At 36.4% G+C, this 22,396-nt stretch overlaps 1 protein-coding gene and 1 pseudogene across 2 annotated transcripts; both read left to right on the top strand.

Annotated features, from left to right (window-relative positions):
- The first annotated feature begins 13,474 nt into the window (after positions 1-13,474).
- On the top strand, positions 13,475-19,934 carry LOC145041409 (protein PHYLLO, chloroplastic-like). Of its 2 annotated transcripts, XM_078989469.1 has the most exons (23): positions 13,475-13,715; positions 13,816-14,010; positions 14,129-14,446; positions 14,521-14,635; positions 14,789-14,883; positions 14,983-15,036; positions 15,141-15,221; positions 15,296-15,400; positions 15,473-15,667; positions 15,746-15,844; positions 15,924-16,478; positions 16,573-16,797; positions 16,908-17,207; positions 17,287-17,354; positions 17,429-17,587; positions 17,672-17,908; positions 17,994-18,099; positions 18,179-18,334; positions 18,414-18,662; positions 18,758-18,925; positions 19,008-19,151; positions 19,223-19,275; positions 19,742-19,934. In XM_078989469.1, exons 1-23 carry the CDS (start codon positions 13,566-13,568, stop codon positions 19,803-19,805), a joined length of 3,891 nt encoding a protein of 1,296 aa, XP_078845595.1. In that variant the 5' UTR covers positions 13,475-13,565; the 3' UTR covers positions 19,806-19,934. The 2 variants fall into 2 exon arrangements, with proteins under 2 accessions (XP_078845595.1, XP_078845594.1); XM_078989468.1 differs by having other exon boundaries at positions 19,223-19,808.
- Positions 19,811-20,694, top strand: LOC145039394 (protein PHYLLO, chloroplastic pseudogene; annotated as a pseudogene).
- The last annotated feature ends 1,702 nt before the right edge of the window (positions 20,695-22,396 follow it).

Raw genomic sequence — 22,396 nt, 5'->3', positions numbered from 1 at the left:
TTCTTATGTCCCTATATTAGTGTTTTTATTTTCTTATGTTTTCCCTATTTAGGCCTTTGTTTTCCAACCGTCAATGATGAGAAAATATAGAACAAAGCTTATTTTATATATATATATATATATATATATATATATATATATATATATATATATATATTTATATATATATATATATTGACGAATCATGAACCCAATGCAGACGACAATACATCAAAAAGATATGTGAGAGCTCATAGTAGTAGAAAGTATGATTGTCGATTTCTAATGTTTGAGAGGTGCTTAGTCTTTATAATGTTGCTTAGAACTAACATATCCCAAATATAAGCTGTCGATTTCACCTGTTATAAAGATCTTCTCCTTGTGGTTTGATGATTGGCCTTTAGTTTGAAGAAACCATTTGTGGATTATAAAAAAAGATAGGGTCGGTCTAGACGGTGGGCAACCCGGGCAACCGTCCAGGGCCCATATCTCCAGGGGCCCAAAATTTCTGGGCTGCGTAGTGTATATATAAAAAATAATTATTATTTAAATGATTTTTAAGGCCTAAAGACGGTTCAAACGCAAACTAATTTAAAAGATAAACAATTTGGCTCGTTTGTTATTGTTAATTGAATGCGTTTATGGTGAAAAATAAATGATATTTTTTTGAATTTTTATTATTGTCTTTAAGGGGCTCTTTTTTTCTTTTCGTCCCGCACCCTATATACATTTAGATTGGTCCTAAAAACAGAAAAAGTTGGGTTGCACTTGAAGAAGCTTTTGAGATAAACATGAAGAACAACAATAACAACTCTTTACCATGAATATGGCAGGAATTGCGGAGCTGGTGGTTTAAACTCATGTAGATATATTTATTATGAAATTATATTCTATTAACTTATGAGATTGATTCGTTTGATCGAGAAAATAGCCACATTCATCTGCTTGTTTCAGGGAGGACCTTCTTTTTTAATTATCAGATGTATATGAAGTGTTGACATGCCATGGTAGTAGATTTGGAGATGTTCAAAATGTGATACAGACTTAAAGTGATCTTTAAGTTACTTCATAGTTTGAAATCTGGTGATCCTTCTTAAGTTTGCAACTTCTTTCTTCCCTTCAGTAGCATGTTTATGAAATTATCACAAATGAATGTATGGGGATGCAATCTTTCTTTCAAATATTTGATCCAAAAAAATAAGGAAGATTTATGCGGTATATATGGTTGAGATCAAACTGCATCATTGTGGCTATTGTTGCGATGTTTGGACGAAAATGGGTAATTGTTTGAATATCGGTAGGTGACTATGGAAGTTCAGTTTTAGAGTAATTGTGAAATAGATTTGATCTCATTCAGACATTTTATTGAAAATGGTTTTGTAATCGATTAGCCCCTATTCTTGCAACCAACTTGTTTGATATTATACTAATCTTCTCTATTTTTTAAAACCACATGTTCAAGATTTTCAAAGCATCAATCAAATACAGAAGAGCATACATGATCTCAGTTTATTAGCCCAATTGATGTGGATCCATTGGTGGTGGGATGATGTCGGTGATCGGAGACGTTGGAATAAGAAGAAACCAATCTCATTAGTCAGAACATAAGACCCGACAATTAAGAAGAACCGTACAACATTAAGTTAGTAATTATAATTGAGTGGATTCGGATGTAGGTGACTTTGCGCAAAGATATATTGTGACATCCCCAAAATCACGGCCAGAAAAGACCGATTTCATTTATGCTTTTTAAACATTTTCAGAGTAAATCATTTTAATTTTAAAAGAGATGCAGAATTTGTTCCCAAAAACAAAACATGATAAAATAGATATTTATCAAAACATTTCATAAAGAAATATGATTTCATTTCATAATTAAAAGTCGGGATGTCATGTTCCGATACAGATCATAAAGCATAAACGATAACATTACAAGTCGTTCAACAAATATATACATATACAGACTTGTAAACAAAAACAACTTGATGATTCGCCCATCTTAAGCTCTTGCGCCACTTCCTGTAATACAAATAAACTGAGTGGGTCAGGCTTGGGAGCCTGGTGAGCATATAGGGTTTTCAAACCCACAATAATTATATTTAATTACAACAATCCACAATAAACCCGATCACCCATTCCCGTTATCCTCACCTTACGTTCCTAAAAATAACGTCTATTATAAGGAACCTATTTCAGGATTTTTCATCGGGACGGACATTACTGCAGAGGGGCTTCCTCAACAATAAGTATCCTAAAGGCAACCATGTGGGGGATAGAGTACACCGGTGAACACGTCGTTCACAAAACCTACAGGTAATGAGCCTGCTAGTGTTCCACAGGACAGTCTAGAATAGTCTGTGGTCGTCATCCATACTCTGCTGAATGACTAGAATAACACCAATAACACTGACGCCTCTCATCTGTTTATTACACACCAATTACCTACCCATGTTCTACCCAACATATTAGTAGATAAAAATATACATTTTTATACATTGTTTAAAAACCTGTATAACATGCTTTAAGCAATACATATTCCACATAACTGATGAGGCATACACACATAACACGTATTTCATAGAGAATACATCAGATCTATAAGATAGAACAAAGTGAATATACACTCACACGTATAACAACCAAATATATACACATAACATGTATTTTATAGGAAATACTTCATAATATTGCGTTGGAATGAAAATAACAACACGCTCACTTGATCAGAAGATGATCGGGCAGCACTACGGCTTGCAGAAGAGGTGTTTCTCCGTAGATCTGGAAGATCTTCACAAAACCGGGCTCCTCGCGGGCAACGTTTCGGCTCGGGAATAACGCTCTTCGGGATCCTCGGGGCTTCGGATCTTGCTTCGGGGCTTGGGAATGATACCGGGGCTTCGGGATATGATTGGCACGCAAATCGAGGCAAAACTTAGAGAGAGGGAAGAGTTTGAACAAGAGAAAATGGCTGATTTCGAGTTCTATTTATAGGCTGAGGGTCTGGGATTACGCGGGGCGTAATCTAAAATTACGCAGGGCGTACTCGATTTACGCGGGGCGTACTTTGATGTCACTGCGTGCGTCGACTGGTGGCACTCGAGTATTGGTCAGACAAGTTGCATCCGACTGAGTACGCTGGGCGTACTCAAATTACGCTGGGCGTAATTGACTCATCGAACTTCTAAATTGCGTAACTTTCACATACGAGCTCCGTTTTTGACGTTCTTTATATCCACGCGAAGGTCAGACCATACTCTACAACTTTCATTTAGACTCCATCGGCTAATTTTGAATTTATTTTTATTATTTATTTTTAGAAGGTCGGGACAGAAAAACTTCGTTATAAATTCATAACTTCTTCGTCTGACGTCCGTTCTCGCCTAACTTTTCATCGTTTCGCTACTAACAACAAGATCTTCGATTCTCATTTAGATTGTTTCGGCTAAAAACCGCTCGATCTCAAATCGAGTATTCGGGCTGCATACTGCTAAGTCGAAACTTAGAAAAATCATAACTTCCTCATACGAAGTCAGATTTGGGCGTTCCTTTTATGCACGCTCTCGGTTTAACGAAATCTACGACTTTCGTTTAGATCGCTAAGGCTAAATATCGCTCTATCTTAAATTTAGATTTTACGTCACTCGGCGTCGTGTCGGTTCTGTCGCGAAACTTCGACAGGTCATAACTTCTTCGTTATAACTCGGATTTTGGCATTCCTTATATCTCCGGAATCCTTGTTTCGACCACTACAACTTTATGCAAAGATATCGGGCTTATCTCACACTTTAATTTTGACGCTTATTTTATTCTTAATTCATTAAATTATAAAAATTAAGAAAATACACACATAAATCACATAATTCAAATAATTCACAAATAATGCATTCTTATTATTTCAAGTTGAGTTACAAGGTTAACCTAGACTATTACATTGCTAAAAATGGCAAGCCTAGAAACACGGGCGTTACAATTCTCTCCACCTTAGAATGATTCCGTCCCCGGAATCACACACCAGCAAACAAATGCGGATAGCGACTCATCATGTCACTCTCCGTCTCCCAGGTGAGATTCGGCCTATTCGCGTGTTTCCATCGGACAAGCACTAACTCAACCATCTTACGTCGCAACTTCATAGTCTTTCGGTCAACAATTGCCTCCGGTTCCTCAATCAACCTTTTGTTCTCATCGATCCTCAACTCTGAAAGTGGAATTATGTCGGGAACTTCTCCCGTGAACTTCCTCAAATAACAGACATGGAAAGTGTTATGAATTCCATTCAGTTCTTCTGGTAGTTCGAGCTTGTAAGCTTGGTTCCCAATCCTCTGAAGAACTTTAAACGGTCCAATAAACCTTGGACTTAATTTCCCCTTTTTCCAAATCTTATAAGTCCCTTCCACGGCGAGACTTTAAGCAAAACCGAATCTCCAACTTCAAAAGTCATCGGTCTTTGCTTTTTGTCAGCATAACTCTTTTGATGATCCTGAGCTGCTAACATTCTCTCCCTAATTATTTTCAACTTTTCAGCAGTTTGATGGACTATCTCCGGCCCCATAAACTGCTTTTCCCCAGCTTCAAGCCAACAAGACGGCGTACGACACTTCTGTCCATACAAAGCTTGATAAGGTGCCATCTTTATGCCCGAGTGAAAACTATTATTATAGGAAAATTCTACCAAAGGTAAATGTTCATCCCAATTACCTAGGAATTCCAAGGTACACGCTCTAAGCATATCTTCAAGTGTTTGTATTGTCCGTTCGCTCTGACCATCAGTCTGCGGATGGTAAGCTGTACTTAAACACAACTTGGTACCCAATTCCTCTTGTAGACTTTTCCAAAATCGTGAGGTGAAACGACTATCACCATCCGACACAATTGTTAGCGGAACACCGTAAAGTCTCACAATTTCCTTCACATAAGAATTCGCAAGCTTTTCCATAGACCATTTCTCCTTGGCTGCTATGAAATGCGCACTCTTAGTGAATCGATCAACGACCACCCAAATCATGTCGTGACCATTCTTTGTTCTGGGCAGTTTAGTGACAAAATCCATAGTAATGTCTTCCCACTTACCCATAGGCACAGGCAATGGTTCTAAACTCCCGTATGGTTTCTGATGTTGTATCTTGACTCTCGCACAAGTCACACACTCCACCACATACTTCGCAATGTCAAGCTTCATCGTCGGCCACCAGTAGTAGGGTTTCAGGTCCCTATACATTTTAGTGCTACCGGGATGAATCGAGTACATGGTCTTGTGAGCTTCTTCCATCAGAAGATCTCTGACTCCTCCTGTCTTAGGTATCAAAATCCGATCTTGGAACACCTTCAGTCCGTGACTGTTTACACCGAACACCAACGTTTTGCCCAAACGTTCCTCCTTTCGGTCATTCTTCTTAGAAGCTTCGCTTTGAGCTTTCTTTATACTTTCCAAAATAGTCGAGACAACTTCAATTCTCAACGCTCTTGGCCTTCTCCTTTCAAGATTGACTTTCCGACTGAGAGCATCAGCGACAACATTGGCTTTACCGGGGTGGTAAAGTATCTCACAGTCGTAGTCTTTAAGTAATTCCAGCCAACGTCGTTGCCTCATATTCAATTCTTTCTGACTAAAGAGATATTGGAGACTCTTATGACTAGTGAAAAGTTTGCACTTCGTGCCATAGAGGTAATGCCTCCATATCTTCAGAGCGAAAACTACTGCTGCCAACTCCAAATCATGAGTCGGGTAGTTCTTTTCATGCTCCTTCAGCTGTCTAGACGCATATGCTATCATCTTTTCTCTTTGGGTTAAAACACAACCCAATCCAACACCAGACGCATCGCTATAAACAGCGAAGTCTTCAAATCCATCGGGTAGAGAAAGTATCGGTGCCTCGCATAGCTTCGTCTTTAGCTTCTTGAATGCTTCTTTATGCTTATCATTCCAAGCATAAGTAGCTCCTTTGTGGGTCAAAGCTGTCAACGGAGTAGCGATCGAAGAAAAGCCTTGGATAAACCTTTGGTAATATCCGGCTAATCCTAAAAAGCTTCGGATCTCCGTGGGACTTTTAGGTTGTTCACACTTCATTACAGCTTCAATCTTCGCTGGATCAACCATTATACCTTCTTGGTTGACCACGTGACCCAAGAATTGGACTTCTCGAATCCAAAAATCACATTTGGAGAACTTCGCATACAGCTTCTCCTTCTTCAAGACTTCCAAAACTTCTCGCAAGTGTCTGCCATGCTCCTCTTGGCTTTTTGAATAAATCAGAATGTCATCAGTGAACACTATCATAGATTTATTAAGGAACGGATTACAAACCCTGTTCATTAAATCCATGAATGCTGCTGGAGCATTGGTTAGTCCAAACGACATAACCAAAAACTCATAGTGTCCATATCGGGTTCTGAATGCAGTCTTCTCTATATCCTGCTCTCTTACTTTTAGTTGATGATATCCTGACCTCAAGTCGATCTTTGAGAAATAACTTGAACCTTGTACCTGATCGAATAGGTCATCAATCCTCGGCAACAGATATCTATTCTTTATTGTTGCCTTATTCAGCTCTCGGTAATCAATGCACATCCTCATGCTTCCATCTTTCTTCTTTACGAATAACACCGGAGCTCCCCAGGGTGATGAACTAGGTCTAATGAAACCTTTGTCCAATAACTCCTGAAGTTGCATCATTAGCTCCTTCATCTCCGTCGGTGCTAATCGATAAGGTGCTTTTGCAATTGGCGTTGTTCCGGGAAACAAGTCAATACGAAATTCTACTTGTCGATCGGGCGGTAATCCAGGAAGATCTTCGGGAAATACTTCCAGATAATCACACACAACAGGAATATTTTGCATCACCTTCTTTTCCTTCTTAGCATCGATCACGAATGCTAAGTATGATGTACACCCCTTGGTCAAACATTTTCTGGCTTTCATTAGAGAAATGATTCCAGAATTTACTCTGCGTTTATCTCCATACACCATAAACGATTCCTTTCCAGGCGGATTCACTTTCACTATTTTCTTCTTGCATAAAATTTCGGCATCATTGGCACTAAGCCAATCCATTCCCAAACGATGTCGAAACCATTAAGTTCGACAGGTAATAATTCCTTGTGGAACTTATTCCCATTCAAATCAATTAAAATGTTTTTCATACGATGGCTAACAGGTACAAACTTGCCACTAGCAACTTCAACCAATAAAGCATTATCTAGTCTCACAATAGGCAAAGCTAGTTTTCTACCAAATTCATGCGATATAAAGGAGTAGTTGGCTCCAGAATCAAATAAAATTTGGGCAGGCAATTTGTTAACGAGAAAGGTACCTGAAGCGACATCAGCTTCATCTTTAGCAGCTTCCAGTGTCATCTGGAATGCTCTCGCCTTTGGCTTTGGCGGAATGTTGGGTCTTGCTGCCTCCTTCTTCTTCGGACAATCCCTTGAGATGTGCCCCTCCTCACCACAACCATAACAAACATTCTTGGTGAAAGTGCAGTCGTTGGCATAATGCCCTGGATTTCCACATTTGAAGCATGTGGTTTCCCCGCCACACTTCCCATGATGCTTCTTCTTGCACTTGTCGCACCATTTCGCCTCTACCTTTCCTCCACTTCCTCTCGAACTAGACTTCGAGAATTTACTTTTCTTGCTGGACCCTGAAAATCCATCGATTTTCCTTTTCTCACCAACCTCTGACCTTTCCAGACCTTTTTCCCTGATCTGGGTCTCAACATTTCTAGCAGCCCAGATGGCGGCTTTCAATGTGGTTGCTTGCTTAACCATTGGACCATAGCCCGCTGGTAGTCCAAGGGCAAACTTGTTGACCTTAGAGAGTTCTGTAGGCACCAAATATGGGATAAACTTCATCTTTTCCGTGAAACTTGTAGCGTATTCAGTAACGCTCAATTTCCCTTTCTTCAAATTCTGAAACTCATTACTGATTTCCAGAAGGTCCTGCTCGGAGCAGTATTGTAGCTTTAGTTGTTCCACAAAGTCTTCCCAAGACATTTTGCTTGCTTCTCCCTTGGGCATAGAGTCAGCTAACAGCTTCCACCAACTCAACACGCCAGATTTTAGCAGAGGGATCGCAAGAGTGGTCTTCTGCCTGTTGCTGCATTCGCAACTTTCAAACATAGTCTCCATTTCAGAGACCCAGTCCATAACTTGCACCAGCGTTGGGCTTCCGGATAGGCATGGTGGTTTGGATGCCATGAAATCCTTATACTTGCACCCACGACCATCATTTCCTCCATACTGGTTATTGCGTCTAACCACTGGTTGTTCGTCTTGACCAATGATCCCACTAAAGTTTTCTCCTTCAGACTGCCCTCCATTCTCCTCGGGCTCTTCCACTTGAATTGACGGTTCTTCACGATTCTGCCTAAGCAGGCGTCTTGTTTCTTCCATCTGACGATCCAACATCATTTGAATCATCATTTGTACACCAGCCATTATTATCGGCTCAGGTGCAGCAGCTACGACAGGTACTTGCTCGATTACAGGCGATTGATTCCTGTTTTCATCAGCATTTCCATCTCCGCTTCTTGTTCTCACCATTTTGATCTATACACCGAATAATTTCACCTTATTACTCCAAACGATTACATGCTAGTTCTAATACTGTACATATACGCTTAGAATCCTAAATACATAAACCTTCAGATCCGGTTGGCAATAAACCGTAGATCCGAACAAATAATATCATATATGGCAACATATAACATTTAGCACATAAAAGCATTTTAGGCAACTTTCCTAAAATAAACTAGTGCTTGTGTCTAAAATCCAACAGACACATACCTCGCAATCTCCACTTAGCATCCTAAGTTTAAGTTTAGAAATCCTACAAATTCCTAGTTCGCTTAAACTAATGCTTTGATACCAACTGTGACATCCCCAAAATCTCGGCCAGAAAAGACCGATTTCATTTATGCTTTTTAAACATTTTCAGAGTAAATTCTTTTAATTTTAAAAGAGATGCGGAATTTGTTCCCAAAAACAAAACATGATAAAATAGATATTTATCAAAACATTTCATAAAGAAATATGATTTCATTTCATAATCAAAAGTCGGGATGTCATGTTCCGATACAAATCATAAAGCATAAACGATAACATTACAAGTCGTTCAACAAATATATACATATACAGACTTGTAAACAAAAACAACTTGATGATTCGCCCATCTTAAGCTCTTGCGCCACTTCCTGTAATACAAATAAACTGAGTGGGTCAGGCTTGGGAGCCTGGTGAGCATATAGGGTTTTCAAACCCACAATAATTATATTTAATTACAACAATCCACAATAAACCCGATTACCCATTCCTGTTATCCTCACCTTACGTTCCTAAAAATAACGTCTATTATAAGGAACCTGTTTCAGGATTTTTTCATCGAGACGAACATTACTGCAGAGGGGCTTCCTCAACAATAAGTATCATAAAGGCAACCATGTGGGGGATAGAGTACACCGGTGAACACGTCGTTCACAACACCTACAGGTAATGAGCCTGCTAGTGTTCCACAGGACAGTCTAGAATAGTCTGTGGTCGTCATCCATACTTTGCTGAATGACTAGAATAACACCAATAACACCGAGGCTTCTCATCTGTTTATTACACATCAATTACCAACCCATGTTCTACCCAACATATTAGTAGATAAAAATATACATTTTTATACATTGTTTAAAAACCTGTATAACATGCTTTAAGCAATACATATTCCACATAACAGATGAGTCATACACACATAACACGCATTTCATAGAGAATACATCAAATCTATAAGATAGAAGAGAGTGAATATACACTCACACGTATAACAACCAAATATATACACATAACATGTATTTTATAGGAAATACTTCATAATATTGCGTTGGAATGAAAATAACTACACACTCACTTGATCAGAAGATGATCGGGCAGCACTACGGCTTGCAGAAGAGGTGTTTCTCCGTAGATCTGGAAGATCTTCACAAAACCGGGCTCCTCGCGGGCAGCGTTTCGCCTCGGGAATAACGCTCTTCGGGATCCTCGGGGATTCGGATCTTGCTTCGGGGCTTGGGAATGATACCGGGGCTTCGGGATATGATTGGCACACAAATCGAGGCAAAACTTAGAGAGAAGGAAGAGTTTGAACAAGAGAAAATGGCTGATTTCGAGTTCTATTTATAGGCTGAGGGTCTGGGATTACACGGGGCGTAATCTAAAATTATGCAGGGCGTACTCAGTACGCGGGGCGTACTCGAGTTACGCGGGGCGTACTTTGACGTCACTGCGTGCGTCGACTGGTGGCACTCGAGTATTGGTCAGACAAGTTGCATCCGACTGAGTACGCTGGGCGTAATTGACTCATCGAACTTCTAAATTGCGTAACTTTCACATACGAGCTCCGTTTTCGACGTTCTTTATATCCACGCGAAGGTCAGAACATACTCTACAACTTTCATTTAGACTTCGTCGGCTAATTTTGACTTTTATTTTTATTATTTATTTTTAGAATGCCGGGACAGAAAAACTTCGTTATAAACTCATAACTTCTTCGTCTGACGTCCGTTCTCGCCTAACTTTTCATCGTTTCGCTAATAACAACAAGATCTTCGATTCTCATTTAGATTGTTTTGGCTAAAAACCGCTCGATATCAAATCGAGTATTCGGGCTGCATACTGCTAAGTCGAAACTTAGAAAAATCATAACTTCCTCATACGAAGTCAGATTTGGGCGTTCCTTTTATGCACGCTCTCGGTTTAACGAAATCTACGACTTTTGTTTAGATCGCTAAGGCTAAATATCGCTCTATCTTAAATTTAGATTTTACGTCACTCGGCGTCGTGTCGGTTCTGTCGTGAAACTTCGACAGGTCATAACTTCTTCGTTATAACTCGGATTTTGGCATTCCTTATATCTCCGGAACCCTTGTTTCGACCACTACAACTTTATGCAAAGATATCGGGCTTATCTCACACTTTAATTTTGACGCTTATTTTATTCTTAATTCATTAAATTATAAAAATTAAGAAAATACACACATAAATCACATAATTCAAATAATTCACAAATAATACATTCTTATTATTTCAAGTTGAGTTAGAAGGTTAACCTAGACTATTACATTGCTAAAAATGGCAAGCCTAGAAACACGGGCGTTACATATATGAAGCTTGATCTTCTTGTGTATTCGAAAATGTCAAAAGGTTTGATGTAGGCTAGATTTCGTTGGAGCATTCTGTCTAGCACCTTATGTGCATGACTAGGTTCCCTCCTTTTTTTGTTGGAGTATCATAACCAAATCTTGTCGGATCTATTCCTCTTTGAACATTAAATTCAACAAATAAAGGGGAGAAGTGTCGAGATGGGTTTATGTTTGAAGAAAATGATATATAGGAGGTCGGTGTTTCGATTTGTTTTTGAGAGCACAAAACATCAAAGCTATATTGGCTTTCTTCTATTAGCAGGAAGTACCTTTACTTTGGTGATATAGGCTTCAACATGAAAATACATTGAGCGCTTTTATGTGGATGACTTAAGTGAGAGGTTTCACAGGGCGTGTTTATCAACAAAATTTAATTAAAAAATTTTATTCAAGATGTAGGGTGAGAAATTTGTGATGAACGAAATCAAATCTACGGGTAAGCACTTAGTTAGAACTGGGGATGCCGACCTATGCGTGACTAAAGTAGAGAAGTCGATCCATGTATACCGAAGTGTAGATTCCCGAACTGTAGATGCCAGAACCCCAAACGACAGAAGTGTAGATGCTCAAACCACAAATGACCGAACCACAGAGCATATATATCAAACCATGGATGACTGAATCATATCGTTTTATGAACACCGAACCATAGATAACTCAACCGTATATACCGAACCATCGATGACCGAAACATAACGTTCTATGTATACCGAGCCACAGATAACGGAAGCATATATACCGAACCACCGATGACCGAAGCATATCGTTATATGTATATCGAACTCCAGAGATGATGCTGAGCAACATATACCGAACCAAAATTTTGTTAGAGTTGAGTGAACTCTAACACCTCTTGAGCTTATTTTATCACCTCATAATCTTGATTTGACCGGGAAATTTTGCATCTTGATGTTATTCTTAAAGCCATGCATGTTTTGGGAAGATTTTATGCTATTATAGACTTAGGGTTTGAGATCTTGTCTTGTGGTGAGATCCTAATGGATAAAGTTGGAAATCATATCTATTAAGTCTGAAAGAGTAGATCTAAAGTTTTGGGGCTTGATCTGTATGTATTAACTTCTTAATGAATTTTGGAGCAAACTACTAATTACCACAACGTGGCCAGTGAATGACCATGACGTGGCAAAGTCCGAATTTGTGATTGTTTTGTCTTTGCATCCCCACGACATGACCAAGGAATAGTTACGACGTTGCGTTGACATTTACTTTTGGTTTCGATTGAGATTAAGGAGAGAATAGATAAGACCACGTGAGGTTGTGACTGATTTGCTGGTGGTCCTACGGATAGCGCCACTTGATGTAACTCGGTTCTTCGTTACGAGGCTTTTCGAGTTGTAACTTCTATTGTGTGCTTCGATACCACTAGCAAGCCTTGATTTGATACCTGTTACATTGTTACATTCATAATTAGGGGTGTTGATCGGGTAATTTTTTCGGGTTCCGAGTAATTCAGGTTTTTCATGTTAAAAAAATACCCGTTATCTGACCCAAATTAAATTCGGGTATTACCTGAATATATATATATATATATATATATATATATATATATATATATATATATTTGAATTTCACCTGAAAATAAATTTAATGAAATGAATATGTCGTGCTTTATTAGTCTTGTTTATATAAACTAACAAGATATAAACGAAGTTACTCAAGTTTTGAACATTGAGATTTTTTAGTCAATAAAACCTGAGATATCAAGTAATTTTTTAACAACTTAATCTAATCTGATAAGATGTTAAAAAAATAAAATACTTAAAGATCTTAGTTTAAAAGTTTAAGATAATTGTAACCATAATTTTTGTAATGTTCTGAAGTTTCGTCAAGATAATAAGTTTGTTAGTTGCAATAAAAACTATAATCTAGACTACAGTTAAGTTTTAAAGAACATGATAATATATAAACAATTACTTTTAATATTGTTAGTGTTATATTATCATTAATAAAAAGATTCACGTTTTACAATAATAATAGTTAGTTTAACTTTGATCAAATACAAAAAAGAAAAAAAAAAAGAGTTTTTAAAATAATTCGGGTATACTCGAAACTCAAAAAATGTACCCTTTATCCGACCTGAAAAAAATCGGGTTACCTGATTATCCGAAAAAATCAAAAAAATCAAACGAGTAATTCAGATATCGGGTATCTTCGTAACCGAGATCGTTAGAGTGGTCCCAGAATTTGCGTCCCCCAAGCGGTGTCCGAGAAATTAGTATTGATACCAAATAGGAGTCGGTCCTTCGAGTGGAAGGGATCCGATCGTATGTAATTAATAGGTGTGCATATCTTTTAAAACTGAAGTCGGTTGGTTAATTTTATCCTATGGGAAAACGCCTTTAAGCCCTGAAACCCTGTTTCCTTATCCTATAAGGTGACGCTATGAATCTCCAGATCAAGATACATGCTTCTCTCCCTTCCTTCCTACATTGCCATACTATCACCTTTCTGCCTTCTAAAACCAACATCACCATACCCTCCCGCAATCGCTTCACATTTCTTCGTCAGCGCCGGAATGCTCCGAATTTCAAGGTCCAAATTACGAATTTCCATGTGCATTCAACGTTTGCTTCCTGTTTTCCTTTAATAATTTTTCCGATTTTGTAAGAAATATATGATTTTGTGTGTATAGATTGTGCGAAGTTCAATGCAAGTAAACGACGTTAAATTCATGGAGGCGGAGGAGGCCGAACTACTCCTGGCTACCTGCATTACGCGTACATTGCCTCCAGCACTGACGCTAGAATCGGGACTCGAAAAGATTAGAGATTCGGTTGAGGAATTGAAGTCGAAACCTCGTGCTGAAGCTGGAATGTACAGATTTCAGGTTTTCAGATTTATTCAATGTTGATTAGACACATATAATTAAGAATTTCACTTGTCTTATGCTTGTTCTAGCAAATTTCTTACGTTATCTGTTCAAAATATTGACTTGCCATTTGCAGATTGCTGTATCCCCTGGTTCAAGAGCATTGAGTTTGTTTTGCAGTCAAGATCCATCACTAGGAGTATTTCCTCAGTTTTTTGTTTCTACAGAGGTTGAGAAGTCAACCAATAAGTTTCTCTCATTTACTAGAAGTCATGGAGTCTTTGGAATTGGTGCTGCAGTTTTCATCAAGGCTCCTTTTTCCTCTGCCTCAATAGAGAACATTTCTTACAGAAGATATCAGTCCCTTGATTCGGCAAATCTGAAGGCTTATGGTTTATTTGGCCACAATTCTTTAAAGTATGAGAATATATCACCCTACATGTTCATTCCCCAAGTAATCCACATAACCATATGTTCAAATTAAATTTTAATAATTCATGATTTTAATTGAATTTCAAAATTTTACAGATAGAATTAGTCCAGTCTGATGGGTTATCCATATTATCTGCCACACTAGCATGGAATGACTCTTCCCTTTATCCATATGACAAGGCTTTTGATGTCATTATTTATCTCACAACAGGTATTTTATGGCTATCTTCTCTACTCTCCAGTGTTTAATATTTTATACAGAATACAGACCTATAGTTTGAATAACTACACTCATACTGTATGTTTCTGTTATGTATTTCATGTGCACAGTTGTCATATTTTACAAAATTTTCTTTTAGGCCAGCTCTTACAAGGCCCATTGCAAATGAATGTCTGAACAAATCCATTAATGCTGTTCTAAAAAAGTTCAACATGGTGGAGGATAAACATGCACAAATGGTACATTCACATTCACATTCACTTACACTACAAATTAACTTAACTACTCTAATTATATAAACTTTTTTAATCATATAAATGGTAGCACTCCTCTTTTAGGTATATACAGATGCTCTTTTGCTGAGGGAAGGTTGCCTTGACCACATGGAACTGGTATCTTTTTTATCCTGGTAATTATTTAACTTCAATATTTCTTCTAGTCACTTCTCAATCTTGTGTATAAATTTATCCTTCTTAAATTCCCTTTTTAACCATAGGAAAACACATCATCATCATCATCATCATCATGTCAGTTCTCCCTCAGACTTTCAGCAACTGTAGCTGTCTGCAATAACATGGTATGTTGGAATTATACCTTTTGTACATAATTACATGCTACATTTGTTTATATTATATAAAATTTCAAAAACAGGTGGATCAGTTCAGAGATATAGCTCATTCTTTAAAACAATCTTCAAACATCAATACATTGTGGGCATCACTTGTAATCGAAGAATGCTATCGACTCGGTTTAACTGTAAGATAAATGATAAATTTCATTTCCTTTTTCCTGTTTAAAATCTCTTAACTTTTTTTATTTTTTATTTAGTATTTTTGTATAGCTCCAGGATCGCGATCCACTCCACTAGCCATTGCTGCAACTTCTCACCCTATGACAAATTGCACTGCATTCTTTGATGAAAGATCACTTGCTTTTCATGCTATTGGTTATGCAAGAGGATGTCAAAAACCAGCTGTGGTTATAACCTCTTCAGGCACTGCTGTTTCAAATCTTTTACCTGCTGTAAGTCTGTAAAAAAACTATAAATTTATACCCTTTTTCATTTTTTTATAAAAAGGTGGATAATTTACACTTTTACAGGTAGTGGAAGCTTCTCAAGATTTTTTACCTCTTCTATTACTCACAGCAGATCGCCCCCCTGAGCTTCTTGATACTGGAGCCAACCAAGCAATTGATCAAGTATGTTAATCAATAATTAATAATTATTATTTATTAGTTTTGTTTCGAAATATTCATTTTTAAACATTTTTTTTTCTAGGTTAACATATTTGGATCATTTGTGAGGCAATTTTTCAATCTTCCTGTACCCACAGATGAAATTTCTGCAAGAATGGTTCTCACAACTTTTGACTCTGCTGTAAATCATGCCATGTCATCACCTTGTGGACCTGTTCATATCAATTGTCCTTTCAGGGAGCCTCTAGAAAACACACCAAAAGAATGGTGTCAAAGTTGTTTAAAAGGATTAGAGTTTTGGGTATCAAGTAGTCAACCATTTACAAACTATTTCCAACCTCATGATTCTTTCACACATGGTGATGTGGCAGATGTGTTAGGTGTAATACAAGGTGCAAAACATGGGATTCTGCTAATTGGTGCGATTTTTAAAGAGGATGATATATGGGCATCTTTATTATTAGCTAAACACCTTAAATGGCCAGTTTTTGCTGATATTTTATCAGGTTTAAGGTTGAGAAAATATAAAAATTCTGTTTTGAAACTTAATGAGAGTATTCTTTTTGTTGATCATTTGGATCATTTGCTACTTTCTCCTGAAGTCAGAAATCGGATAAATCCAGATGTTATTCTTCAGGTATAGTTAGAGAAAAATAGAAAATATACTGGTGAGGTCAACTTAATTTGTTTGACTTTTTGATGGATTTATTATTTATAGTTTTTGAATACAGATTGGAAGCAGAATAACAAGCAAACGCGTTTCACAAATGATACAAGATTCTTCTCCATGTCAATATATATTAGTGGATAACCATCCTAATCGACATGATCCCTCACATGTAATTACACATAGGATTCAAGGTCATATCCGTCATTTTACCAATTGTGTGATGAGATCTTGCACAACCAAAATCAACACCCAATGGACAAGTTTCCTGTGTTCAGTAAACATGATGGTAAACTGTAAACTTTAAACACTAAACAGTTATTAATTTCAGTCTTGAAATCTGATCCAAATGCAATTTTTACACTTTTTTTTAACTTTTATAGATTTTTAATTTTGTAGGTTGAATGGGAGATATCATTTTTAATACATTCAGAGAACAATTTGAGTGAACCATATGTTGCTCATGTAACTTCAGAAGCTATTGAATTTGGATCTACAATGTTCATAGGAAATAGCATGCCAATACGTGATGCAGATATGTATGGAAGTAGTCATGGAAAGGGTAGTCATGGTAAAATTACCAAATTACCCTCAGGTTTTCCATTCTCCTGGATACAGGTGGCTGGAAACAGAGGTGCTAGTGGTATCGATGGTTTACTCAGTACTGCTATTGGTTTTGCTGTAGGCCACAACAAAAAAGTGAGTAAAGTATCTGATTTTTTTTTTTTTGTTTTATTTTCTTTTTTATACTTTTAATATTTCTACAATTTAAATTCAGGTTGTTTGTGTGATTGGAGATGTTTCCTTTTTACATGATACAAATGGATTAGCACTTTTGAAACAAAGGTACAAATTATATATATTTCTCAGATATCGATTTCTGTTTATATTTATATTTATTATTTCTTATGTTTTTGAAGGATTTCAAGAAAACAGATGACAATAATTGTGATCAACAACCATGGAGGTGCGATTTTTAGTCTTCTACCCATTGCAAATAAAGCTGAAGAAAAAATACTGAGTCAATATTTTTACACATCTCATGATGTTGGAATTCACAACTTATGCAATGCACATGGGTAATAATGATCATCATTCATCAATTCATATTTCATCATCACTTCTGATTGCTAATGTGAGATTATTTATTATTCACATGATAGTGTGAAGCATGTACATGTCAGCACAAAATCCGAGCTCCAAAAGGCTCTGTTAAATTCTCAACATGAAGAAAGTGATTGTGTTATTGAAGTTGAGAGCTCCATTGATGCCAATAAAAACTTTCACAGTAATTTAAGAAAATTTTCATGTCAAGCAGCAGGGAATTCTTTATCCATTATTTCAAAGCTATCAGTTCTCAATTCAATTAAAGTTCATAAACTGGAGTTTTTCCAATACAGGTCAGCTTTTTACTAAAAAAATGGATCTATCATCTATAAAGATTTATTATAAAGTTATAATGTATAAATTATCATGTTATGACAGAATTCAACTCTGTGCTCCATTGACAACTCCTGTTGTTAATGACAATTATAGAGAAGGATTTGTGTTAACTTTGTATCTTGAAGATGGAAGTACTGGAATTGGAGAGGTAAATTTTATCTTTTCTATCTCAAGTTTATTTATTTATTTATTTACCTATAAGGTTTAATTATTGTTCACAATGACAGGTGGCACCACTTGGGACCCACAAGGGAACTCTTCAAGATGCACAAGAGCAACTTCAGTTTCTTACTCATGTTATAAAAGGAGTCACCTTACATTCATCTCTTCCTCTTCTAAATGGATCCTTCTCTTCATGGATATGGACCAATTTAGGAATCCCAGTATGTACTACTCATCCAGTAATTTCTTTTTACAAAGTTTGTTAAAAGTCTTGAATTTATTTTATTATTATTTTTTTAGCCAGATTCTATTCTTCCAAGTGTTAGATGTGGTTTGGAAATGGCGATTCTTAATGCTATAGCTTCAGTACAAGGTTGTTCTTCCAGTATGTTAAATATCCTTCACCCATCAGCACCCAAACAAGAAAGTCCTCAAAAGTCATCAAATATTACAATTTGTGCCCTTCTTGACTCTAATGGAACTCCTTCTGAAGTTGCTTATCTTGCATCCAAACTTGTTGAAGAAGGTTTCACTACAATCAAACTAAAAGTAAGCAAAAATTTGTTCTTGTTTTGTTTCTACTATCATATGAACGTAAGTAATTTCCAATTTTCCATTTTCCATTTTCTATAATAAACTGACAGGTGGCACGTAGGGCCCATCCTATTGAAGATGCTGAAGTCATACAAGAAATAAGGAAGAAAATCGGTTTCCATATTCAACTTCGTGTTGATGCAAATCAAAAATGGTCCTTTAATGATGCTCTTCAATTTGGTTGTAATGTGAAGGAATGTGAACTTCAATATATTGAGGTATTTATTATTTTATTATTTTATCCTTGGTTGATGATTATGTTTATGATAAAAATATAAAAATCTACTTTCCAAATTTCAGGAGCCTGTAAATGATGAAGATGATATAATTAAATTTTGTGAAGAAAGTGGAATACCTGTAGCCCTAGATGAAACCATTGACAATCTTCAAGAAAATCCTCTTCAAGCTCTTTCAAGATTCACACATGACAAAATTGTTGCTGTTGTAAGTAAATGATTAATGATTAATTGTTACATATTAATTATTAAGTAATTTATCTAATTACCTCTTTTCAGGTAATTAAACCAAGCTTTGTTGGTGGATTTGAGAAGGCTGCATTCATTGCAAGGTGGGCCCACCAGCATGGAAAATTAGCTGTTGTCAGTGCTGCATTCGAAAGTGGAATATCTTTGTCAGCTTATGTTCAATTTTCTTGTTTTCTTGAAATGAAAAATAAAGATATTTGCAAAATAATGAATAAGGAAATTGTATCTGACGTAGCACATGGTCTTGGAACATACAAGTGGCTCAAAGATGATGTCATCATCTCCGAGTCATTGTGTTTTACGAAAAGTCAAGCTTCTGTTTTTGATGCCGGTCAAAGTTTGACCAACTTCAAAATCAATCGGAATTCGGTATTCCGGAGTTTTGAGAGTGAGAAACTACGGAATTATACACAAAAGGTGGATGTTGAGGGGATGACATTTTCCATCAATGTGAAAGAGCTTGGAGATGAAAAAAATGTAACAAAGAGAGTTTTCTAATTTAATATGTTTTAGCAGAAGTATATGATGTTTTTTTTTTTTTTAATGTAGGATAATGTTATTGTATTTCTTCATGGATTCCTCGGGAGTAGTGAAGATTGGATTCCCATCATGAACGCCATGTCAGCATCTTCTAGATGTATCGCAATCGACCTCCCTGGTCATGGTGGGTCAAAGATGGATGCCATTGATGACGTGGCACAAGGAGTTGAGCTTTCAATGAAGCTAGTTGCAGATATGCTGGAGAAACTGTTCTGTGTTCTAACCAATAAAAAAGTGACACTTGTCGGATACTCCATGGGAGCAAGGATCACTTTATACATGGCTTTAAAATTCAACAATATGGTAAAAGGTGTAGTGATGATATCTGGAAGCCCTGGATTGGATGACGTGGCAAAAAGAAAGGCTAGAAGTGTTAAAGATGATTCTTTAGCATGTGCACTTATTTCATATGGTGTTGAATTATTTATTCAGACATGGTATTCTGGAGAGATGTGGGAAAGGTAATTTAATATTTAAAAAAAAAATTAAGTTTTTTTTTTTTTTGTAGTTACTTTGAGTTTATAAATTTATGCATATGATGCAGCTTAAGAAGCCATCCACAATTTGAGCAAATAGTTGCTGACCGGTCAAAACATGATGACGTGTCAGGTCTTGCAAAAACACTCTCTGGCCTAAGCACCGGAAGACAACCGTATGTTTGATCATTATATAAATAAATAAATAAATAAATAAATAATCCACTTATTGTTTTGGAATATGATTAAATTATGAATTTTGATGATAGGTCATTGTGGGAAGATCTAAAGCATGTGAAATCTCCTGTTGTGGTTATTGTTGGTGAGAGAGATGAGAAATTTAAGAAGATTGGTGAGAGGATGTGCGTGACACTTGGCAAGAGTAGAGTGGTTGAGGCTCCTAATTGTGGGCATGCTGTTCATATAGAGAGCCCACTCCTTGTAATCCGAGCGATAACAGAGTTTCTCACAAGACTTGATTCATAAACAGAGTCAGTTATATGCATTACTCAAATAATTTCAAACTTTGAGGGTCGATTCCCTTGATTTTCATGTGGGCTTACCATTGTATACAACTTTATATGTTTTTTGGTTTTTTTATTTATTTAGTTTTTTTTTTCAATCTAAGATGTCAAACTAGTCTAATTTTGCCAACAAAAATTGGGCATAATATAGTTTTTTAATTATGAAAATTAGGCATGCACAAACCGGTTTTTTCTGAACCGGACCGGTTCGGTTCTGATCAACTTAGTCAAAACCAGTTCACCTCGAAACCAGTTGGTTCCAAACCGGTCCAGCTTCAAAATAATCCTAACATATGTAAACCGGTTTGGTTCTATAGAAACCGGTTTAAAAACCGGTTCGACGGAAAAAATGTTTTTTTTTTTTTTTTTTTTTTTTTTTTTTTTTTTTTTTTTTGGGCTAAAACCGAATAATAGGAATGTTTTTTTTTTTTTTTTTTGAGATTCTATTTGCTTTTTTATTGTGTTTAACAAAAAAAAAAGGGATTTTTTTTTGGAATTAGGAAGGCATAAGCCTTTTGGTAATACACACATACACCTCCATATATATGCCAAAATTTTTTTTATTTTTATTATTATTATTATTATTATTATTATTATTATTTTTATTTTTATTTTTAAATTTGATGTTTGTGTATATGTACAAAAATATAATGTATGTACAAAATTGTTCAACTTGAATCAATGGAGCAATTTTCAACTTTTTTTTTTCATTTTTTTTTTATATTGGAAATACATAATACAACTTCAAACATAAAAACACAAAACATTCAAATTGTCAAACTAATACATCTTCAAATATAAAACATTGTTGTCGTCGTCGTCTTCATTCCAAGTGTGTAGTCATTGTATTTATTCGTCATCCGTCATATCGTTGCGTAATCATCTCTTTTAGCATGTATTTGAAACCATCTTTTATGGTTTCAATGTTAGTTAGTCCATCTTGCACAACCAAATTAATGATATGTGCAACACATCGACTATGAAAAAAAAAACACGATCGCAAATTGGTTTATATTTTAGTTTTAGTTGTCCAACCGTGACGGTGTTGTTTGAAGCATTATCAAAAGATATAGAAATTTTTTTTCCTTCAAGTTTATAAGTTTCGATCACACAATCTAAAATTTTAAATAAATTTCTACCGGTATGCGGGTACTTAAACAATTCAAACGTAACCGTACGCTTCATTATTACCCAATTAGTTGGATTAATCCAATGAGCGGTAACACAAAGGTATGCATCCGGTGAACCATGAGGAGCCGTCCAAACATCATAAGTTAAATTCACACCGGTTTCTAAAGTTTGAAATCCTAAAATCAATTCATTTTTTGCAAGTTTCCACATTTCAATACAATCACGTTTAATAGAAGTACGACTCACATGACAATATCGTGGTTGAAGAGTATCTTGAATGAACGAAGTCAATCGTTTGTTGTCGAAGTGGTCAAAAAGCACGCATTCTTGAATCACGAACTTCGCCATCCTATCCCGAACTTTAGCCAAATCGTAACTCTACAATGTTGCATCATTCGCAATTGTTGTTTGATTATGTCCCGGCCCAAATTTCACCGCGGGGCATCTTTTGGTCATATGAGTTTTCAATACCGAATTCCCATCTTCATTAAAAAAACACCACATTTCTTGCATCGCGCTTGTTTTGTACCGTT

This window comes from Lactuca saligna, chromosome 4, assembly GCF_052625555.1.
Source record: "Lactuca saligna cultivar CGN05327 chromosome 4, ASM5262555v1, whole genome shotgun sequence".
In the NCBI taxonomy this organism is placed as follows: Eukaryota; Viridiplantae; Streptophyta; class Magnoliopsida; order Asterales; family Asteraceae; genus Lactuca; species Lactuca saligna.
This window is presented reverse-complemented; position numbering and strand designations above follow the sequence as displayed.

Bases quoted from the DNA above. Each gene is read 5' to 3' on its own strand.
- LOC145041409 (XM_078989468.1), top strand. From the start codon at position 13,566: ATGAATCTCCAGATCAAGATACATGCTTCTCTCCCTTCCTTCCTACAT. The intron at 15,401-15,472 runs GTAAGATAAATG...TTTTTTATTTAG, and splicing joins GCTATCGACTCGGTTTAACT to TATTTTTGTATAGCTCCAGG. The intron at 18,663-18,757 runs GTAAGCAAAAAT...ATAAACTGACAG, and splicing joins TCACTACAATCAAACTAAAA to GTGGCACGTAGGGCCCATCC.